Raw genomic sequence first — 8,790 nt, forward strand, 5'->3', positions numbered from 1 at the left:
TGAATAAATGTAAAGAAAGGTATGAATACCCTGGCACCTTCCCTGAGGTTTTGATGCAGTTTTAGCACATTTAGAGATTTTTTGCATAAAACCACCAGAATCATTGAGAATTTTTATAGAATTAAATTTTTTAGTTGGCTTTTCATAACTGTTTTTTTTATTCGATTATCACAGGTTAAGCATTGCCTACCCTGCATACTCAGACTGCACGTCACTGGTGTAAACTCACATCAGCACATGTTGACCACTGCTCAGTTTATGTAGCCAACAGCAAAAAACAATGAACCTGCTCACTCTCTGTCCAAACACAGAGCTGTCTTGCAGCAGGTTATCATATAAAGCACCTGGTCGTCTGTTATAGGAAATGTATGAATATTTCCCCTCTCTGTAGCCCCCACTCCCGGGATGTTAGTGAGTACTGTGGATGCCGGCTACTGTGAAATAGGACAGAAAGTAGTTGATCAGTAAGATAGAGAGCCGACTGCGACAGTATATCTCGGCAGGAGCTCTGTGAAGGCCCATACAGGTTTTGGATTCATAAACCTCTGATTCAAAAACGTCTCACTAACTCACTCTCTCTTCCTCACCCCAACCTTCTCGCTCTTTTTTCTCGTTCTCTCTCTCTTTCTCTCTCTTTCTGTTCTCTGATTTTCGCTTTCAGTCAACTCATTCTCTCAGACTCACACCTTAGGGACCCTGGAAAACTTTTTTCCAAAACAATGACTCTGGGGAGGTATTTTTCCAGATGCTGTCACAGACTATTCCCCTGTGACCATGCATAGAACATATTGACCTTTTACATCATTCAATAGTAACTCCCAATAGAGACGAACACTTCACCCTGTGCAAAATAATAGGTTAATTCTAGTTTAGGGCCAATTCAGTTCAATTTCTCTAATGGATAGGAGAAAAGTCAACAAATCCTTGTCAATCTGCTTGGATTTTGTTTTCTCATGTACTGTGTTCGTTGCAACTCTTCTCAGCCTCCTCAGCTCATCTGGTCCATGTTAAGTTATGCAGAATCGAATATTCAGCCAGGAATGTGTTTGAGACATCACTCAGAGTTAGGGCTTCTTAATCACACTGATGGAGAGATAATATAATCAAATAAACGTCATTCACTAAATCAACCATGGCTCATTATCACTGTCAGGATTGATGGCGGGAAGAACTTTTCTCTCATCAAAATGATGAATAAGTGCCCACACAGTATGAGGATGTAATGGAGATGAACTTTACAATAGCAGTGTGAACAGCAAGCTCACAAGCCATGGCAGGAAAATCACCCCAGCAACGTTAACCGAAAGATCGAGGGAGAGAGCGGGAGAATGAGAGAGGGGGTAGAGAGCGAGAGAGTGGGGCTTTAATGGCAGGAACTATGTGATTTGTCAGCCAGTGAGGAAAGTCTCGGAGGAGAATTAAGCGTCGGTGCTTATGTAAGCCGCCTCCACAAGCGCGGAGAATTTATGTAACAGGAAGGGAGAATGCACCTTCTCACAGAGAGAGCTCAGCGGGAGAGGAGGGAAATGTCTGGCACAGCCCCTACCACAGCTTCCTGCTTTCTACTCCCCTCTTCCTACAACTAGCACCTGCCGTTAGTCCAGTTACTGTACTGTAACCTAAAGCGTTCAGTGCCTCTGCCCTTGGTGAGGCCAGACCTGGTCAGTGTGTGTTGACTGCTGTCTCTCTCTTTTTTCCCCTCTCTCTCTCTCAGCTCCCTTTCCCATTGTCGTGTGTTTCCATCGGTAGGCCTACACTGTTTCCATGACAACAGCTTCGTCCTGGGAAGCAGCTCTCTCTCCTGCATCTCCATGGATGGAGGCTATATTGTCTCCTTGGGGATGATAAGGGACTAACTCATGCATTGGTGTAAGCTAACCACAGACTCATGTTATTGGTGTAAGCTAACCACAGACTCATGTCACTGGTGTAAGCTAACCACAGACTCATGTCATTGGTGTAAGCTAACCACAGACTCATGTCATTGGTGTAAGCTAACCACAGACTCATGTCACTGGTGTAAGCTAACCACAGACTCATGTCATTGGTGTAAGCTAACCACAGACTCATGTCATTGGTGTAAGCTAACCACAGACTCATGTCACTGGTGTAAGCTAACCACAGACTCATGTCATTGGTGTAAGCTAACCACAGACTCATGTCATTGGTGTAGCAGTCTGATGTCAACAGTAATGGGGGGTGGTGGCCACTGGAAAAACATGTCTACGTTGATTTGTCCCCACAGTGAAAACAACAGTGAGATGGGGACAAACAACACATTCATTGCAAGGACCAATAGTGATGTCATTGTCATATGATACTGCTGCAACATCACAAAACCTTTGATTCTTTTTTAACTCGTTTGACCCTCAAATGGTCAGAGAATAAACCGTTTCCTCAAGAGACAGTATCATGTTAATCCGGTTGAGTATCTCAGACAGGGGACGGGGGGGGGGGGGGGGGGGGGGATCACTCTGTCTCAACGATGGTGATTATTGCTCCCTAGATGGAGTGCTTACTAATGTGGGATCTAAGGGTGGAGGGTGACTGACGGTGCGTAGGAAGTGGGGAACATCGCCTTGCTCTGTTGAGCACAGCTGCGACACGTCAAGCGCATTCCGCTCCGAGGAGATGGAGGGAAAAATAAGGGCAAGAAAGGGGGGGCACCGATTCGTGCACTGATGTGAGATGGGCCTATAATCTCTGAACAAACCCTCTGGGCTTTTATGTTCAAAGTGTGTGTAGGTGTGTGTGTGTGTGTGTGTGTGTGTGTGTGTGTGTGTGTGTGTGTGTGTGTGTGTGTGTGTGTGTGTGTGTGTGTGTGTGTGTGTGTGTGTGTGTGTGTGTGTGCGTGCGTTCTGCATAATTCTCAAAGTTCCATGCACTATAGGCACTTCAATTTCCATCCATTCCAGGCTGCCGCTCTCCCTTCTTTTGCCATTTTCATGAAACCACTCACAACACTCAGTGACAAATCAAAATCCGAGTGACTCACAAAGTACAAAGTCGCAGCACAGCCATCACAGTGTGTAGAGTACAATACTAATAGTATGTCTGTATTCCTCATCATGTCAGCTTTGTGTCAGGTCTAACTGTCTAATGGTGCAAACATGAGATTCTACCTCTAACAGTTGTGGGATGCTGTGTCTTGCAGATTCACTTTCAAAGGGTCAACAGACAGCCAGTTATTTTCACGAGAAGGGCAGTACTAACTAAACTACAGAATACAAAATAAAAATAACTATTTCTGCATGGACTACAGTGTGTCTCTTCACCTGTTATTGAATCCTTATTGCCATCCCCTCAAGGTTACCTCTTCACAAACATGTCATACACTGTCTGACTGATCAGATAGAGGTATTTGTAATACTATTCTGAATGCAAATGTGTTCTGTCCTCTCAAATCCTCCCATTAACAGAATGCTCAGGATGAAGTGGGCCTGTGTGACTAGATAACTGGTCTGCAGAGAGTGGTCTCTCTCTCTCTCTCTCTCTCTCTCTCTCTCTCTCTCTCTCTCTCTCTCTCTCTCTCTCTCTCTCTCTCTCTCTCTCTCTCTCTCTCTCTCTCTCTCTCTCTCTCTCTCTCTCTCTCTCTCTCTCTCTCTCTCTCTCTCTCTCTCTCTCTCTCTCTCTCTCTCTCTCTCTCTCTCTCTCTCTCTCTCTCTCTCTCTCTCTCTCTCTCTCTCTCTCTCTCTCTCTCTCTCTCTCTCTCTCTCTCTCTCTCTCTCTCTCTCTCTCTCTCTCTCTCTCTCTCTCTCTCTCTAGTGAAGGATTTGGTGAAGAGTGGTAACAGGGCCAACCAGGTTGTCTGAGTGTGTCTGACTAACGCAGACATTGAGTAATGCAGAGTGCAAGAGGTAGGGATAGAATTTTGGACACAAAATCTGAAGTTATGTTAGTTAGTGCAGAGCATAACTAAAAAGGATTTACACTGCTCTCTAGTGGACAGAGATGAAAACTGCTTGACAAAAATACATTGATGGTATGACATTGGTATGATTTGGTTAGCCCCCCTCTTGACTGCGGAGAGAGAAAATTACATTTTAAAGTAAATTTCCTGCAATTCTACTAATTTTGCCATGGGCCAGAGAGAAAAATATGCGGTTTTACAGTTAATTTCCTGCAATTCTACACATTTTCCCATGATTTATGCCATGTTAATATCTGAGTGAGAGTGACTAACAAAATCAAAGGGGGCTCCATGGAGGTCAGGGCCACTGGGCACGTGCCCTGCGTACCTGGTCGGTATTTGGCCATGATTACTACAAGTTTAGATAGCTGGCTACACTAACTTACCAATCTAAAAATATTTAGCTGACATGGCTAATTGAGTGACTGTCAGTGAATGACATTGTCTATTCTAACTCTTAACAGTAAGTTGAGACTGACAGTTCCAAATTATTATTATTTTCAACACTTATGTCACTTATGCCTGGAGCCAGCCCTGTATGACAGTGTGGTGCCAGATTTCCTCCAGACGTGAGGCTTGGCATTCAGGCCAAAGAGTTCAATCTTGGTTTCATCAGACCAGAGAATCTTGTTTCTCATGGTCAGAGTCTTTAGGTGCCTTTTGGAAAACTCCAAGCGGGCCGTCATGTGCCTTATACTGAGGAGTGGCCTCCGTCTGGCCACTCTACCATAAAGCCCTGATTGGTGGAGTACTGCAGAGATGGTTGTCCTTCTGGAAGGTTCTCCCATCTCCACAGAGGAACTCTGGAGCTATGTCAGAGTGACCATCGGGTTCTTGGTCACCTCCCTGACCAAGGCCCTTCTCCCCCGATTGCTCAGTTTGGCCGGGTGGCCAGCTCACGGAAGAGTCTTGGTGGTTCCAAACTTCTTCCATTTAAGAATGATGGATGCCACTGTGTTCTTGGGGACGGACCTTCAATGCTGCATAAATGTTTTGGTACCTTTCCCCAAATCTGTGCCTCGACACAATCCTGTCTCTGAGCTCTACGGACAATTCCTTCGACCTCATGGCTTGGTTTTTGCTCTGATAACTGTGGGACCTTATATAGACTGGTGTGTGCCATTCCATATCATGTCCAATCAATTTCATTTACCACAGGTGGACTCCAGTCAAGTTGTGGAAACATCTCAAGGATGATCAATGAAAACAGGATGCACCTGAGCTCAATTTCGAGTCTCATGGCAAAGGGTCTGAATACTTATGTAAATAAGGTATTTCTATTTTTTATACATTTGCAAACATTTCTAAAAAAACATTTTTCGCTTTGTCATTATGGGGTATTGTGTGTCGATTGCTGAGGACTTTTTTTTATCTTATCCATTTTAGAATAAGGCTGTAATGTAACAAAATGTGGAAAAAATAAAGGGGTCTGAGTACTTTCCAAAAGGCACTGTATGATCAAACACACAGCCAAAGTGAAACAATACCCAGACAGATGCAGCCATCAGTTCACCTGATCAGACATACAGACCAGGGTTAAGTCAGTCTGTTGGTAGGCGGCCTAAATCCATGTGGCAGGGCTTTACTCATAGTAATATTTAATGTGCTCTGACTCCATCTAATGGTGAAGATGACATTTTTCCACAAACACCATCAGTGATGATCATGAAGTGTATGGACAACGCATTTGAAATGTCTCTTTCTTCAGACATATATTTGGATATTCATATTGACTGCAGGCCTAACTATAACATTTAAATTGGCCATGTGTTATGTGGACCCTTCAGGAGTTTGTCAGCATCTAATGTAGGCATACTATTGTTAAATAATGTAACAATGTCATGAAATTGAGAGGTCTCTGTCATATGGGCATCGACCACCTCAAAGCACTAATGGAATGTGTCCCAACCCAGCCTGCCCCACCCCAGCTTAACAGAGACTATGGACGCTGTGTGTGTCTGATTAACTTAGACCTCTTGTTCTTATTGACTAGCCAGGATGCAGTAGCCTGGTCCCAGATCTGTTTGTGCTATTGCCTACGCCATTGTCATGACCAAGTATGACAATTCCATAAGGAGTTGGCAAGAGAGCAGAAACAAACTGGCACCCAGGCTAAGGGTGCAGCTGTCAGACAAAGAATCACCATGCGTCTAATGTGTCAGAGCCCCTCTTGATGTGTGCGGCACAGAGGCTGCAGACAGAATATAGGCCCCTCTATCTTGAGCAGCCATGCAGTTGACCAGGAATGAGGAGAATGAACATTGATATTTGTCCATCTGCTCAAAGAAATCCGTCTTCATCTCCAGCTGATTCCACATTGTCTCAGCGTGTGTATATTTTCTTTTGAATGTATCACAGTATATTTCTATGGATTTCCAGAATCAATGTCTTTGAAACCTTGCCCCAGTGCTGTGCTCAGTCTGACGGAAAAACACAGTGTACACTGAAGTCATTAGATGAGATGACACACAACAAATGGCAGTGGTGAAGATCTGCAAATCTAACAGGCATGACTGATCCTTTTATGTTTCCCACCAGACTACATGCCCCTTGAAGAAGTCCTGTTGCTTTAAAACTAACTCATATCAGCATTGACTACGTCTTTTAAAAATCATGATGTTCATCCATTACATAATTGCCTTTTATCCCCAACATAATGCAACCTAATATATTTCCTATCAGTGTGGAATCAGCAGTTTTACTCTGGAAGCTGCTGCTACCCCTCCTACTACGTGGCATGAATATTTCATGATGTGTCAGGAGATAGATAGATAGAGATAGAGATAGAGAGAGAGAGAGAGAGAGAGAGAGAGAGAGAGAGAGAGAGAGAGAGAGAGAGAGAGAGAGAGAGAGAGAGAGAGAGAGAGAGAGATCAATAGCCCCCTCCCCTGCCCACACCCTGCAGGAGGCACACATGCAGTGTCAGACGCAGCTCTGGACCACTCATAGACAGACACAGGCACGTGTAGCTTTTGGACGCGGCACACCCTGCTCTACGGTAAGAAATTCTCTGCATTAGATCTGTAGCATCATATATTACATGTATATCATATATATTCCATCTGTGTCTATATGTCATGCCATATCTACTACAGTCCATTTCCCACCATTTTACTAGGATGATAAAGACAGTTACTATAAGTGCCACAGTAGGCTGGCTATTAGACAGCATTATCCAAAAAGACAGTGGTTGTTTTAGGAGGGGATATTACTAATATACTGTAATATGATAGGGCACTTATTCTCAATCATTTGTCTGAGCACTCCCTGGGTGGAAGGGGAGCACATGCAACAGGACTGGATTTACAAGGAGGATGAGGGGTAGAAAGGGGGGAGAGAATGAAGGATGAGTACATGGGAAAACAAAGGCCAAGCCCAACAATACATGGAGGGTCTGAGGGGTGGACATTGGTGATCAGTCAGGCAGAGAGACCAACACTCATCCATGAAAATCTTACAACAGCTGTCCTTCACACCCACGTACACACAAGGGTAGCAGTCTTGAAACCCTGTTTGGCTGAAATTATTATGAGTAATATTTCATTCTAAGGCGTGTCCATACTCATAGCTATTCGGATGAAAACATATTGATAGCAACTACTGTGCCTCATTTGCATCTCCCTCTTCATTTACAGCTATCATGTCTGACAAACCCAATATGAGAGAAATCTCCAGCTTCGACAAGACTAAGCTGAAGAAGACGGAGACCAGAGTGAAGAACCCATTGCCAACTAAAGAAAGTGAGTGAATCTTGTCCATTTAGCTCTGTGATGAATCTGCTTGAGCTAGGGCTCAGCCCTGTAAGGTGTTCCATGGGCTGTCAGATCCATCTTATTGCTGGCATCTCTCCCTAGCAACAGATGAACAGGCAAGAAGAACCCATCCATGCAAGACTAACTGTGTTCAGGGGAGGGTTTTCTATATAAATTGATTGACAAAGAAAATGCAAATATGTGAGCGATTAACCATAGCGTTAACCACAGATTCTGTATAAAAGACACCTTGTACTGTCAACACCCAAAAGGGGGAGGGGTGTTCTCTCAATTTACATACATTTTACATGGTGACAGCATGAGTCAACATATGTGCTTCACTCAAGAACTGCAATCTGGAGAGGTGGTTTTATTAGTCAGGGACTGTCGGCCATCACACTCAACCACAGGAGGTTGGTGGCACCTTAATTGGGGAGGATGGGCTTGTGGTAATGGCTAGAGCGGAATAGGTGGAATGGTATCAAATACATCAAACACATGGTTTCCAGGTGTTTCATGCCATTCCATTTTCTCCATTACAGCCATTATTATGAGCTTTCCTCCCCTCAGCAGCCCCCACTGCACTCAAACATTTTGCTTTGATCATTGTATCGTCTTAATCATTCAATAGTAGAAATATGTATAGAACTATCAGATAGCATTTTTCTTCGAAAAGGGTTTAACATTTGTTTCCATGTTTTAGCAATCGACCAAGAGAGGAAACGAGAGCCATCGCCTTGACCAGAGGAAGAGAAGTGTTTCCGACCAGCTACTTTAATTTGATTCTCTGACCTCCATCTGTCAAGAACCATAACTATGAAGGGAGAACAGGACATTGAATTTTATCACACTGGTGCTCAACGAAATTGGAAAATGAGGGGTATTAGGATTGGTTGCTAGTCAGAGGATGTTTTCGAAACACTTATTGCTCAATGTTTATGTTGTCTCTAAGTCAGAGTAATAAAAGATGACAAAAAGAGTTGTTCTATCATGTGAACAGGTTGTGTATATTCAAGTAGACTACAGGCCTAAAGACAAGTGGCCAAGCCTCCAAAATTGTACAAAAGTCCCACAGCCACACTTGCAAGCTATTTAACAGAATATTGAGGTATACTATCCTCTTCATAT

At 43.7% G+C, this 8,790-nt stretch overlaps 1 protein-coding gene across 1 annotated transcript; it reads left to right on the top strand.

Annotated features, from left to right (window-relative positions):
- The first annotated feature begins 7,550 nt into the window (after positions 1-7,550).
- LOC120044424 (thymosin beta-11-like) lies at positions 7,551-8,403 on the top strand. Its single transcript, XM_038989074.1, has 2 exons — positions 7,551-7,650; positions 8,366-8,403. The coding sequence occupies exons 1-2, from the start codon at positions 7,551-7,553 to the stop codon at positions 8,401-8,403; spliced, it is 138 nt and encodes a 45-aa protein (XP_038845002.1).
- The last annotated feature ends 387 nt before the right edge of the window (positions 8,404-8,790 follow it).

Source organism: Salvelinus namaycush, chromosome 3 (assembly GCF_016432855.1).
Source record: "Salvelinus namaycush isolate Seneca chromosome 3, SaNama_1.0, whole genome shotgun sequence".
Taxonomy (NCBI): Eukaryota; Metazoa; Chordata; class Actinopteri; order Salmoniformes; family Salmonidae; genus Salvelinus; species Salvelinus namaycush.

What these genes read in the sequence shown, in the direction of transcription:
- LOC120044424 (XM_038989074.1), top strand. Translation starts at nt 7,551, where the DNA reads ATGTCTGACAAACCCAATATGAGAGAAATCTCCAGCTTCGACAAGACT. An exon ending in CCCATTGCCAACTAAAGAAA is followed by an intron (nt 7,651 to 8,365) that starts GTGAGTGAATCT and finishes TCCATGTTTTAG; the next exon opens with CAATCGACCAAGAGAGGAAA.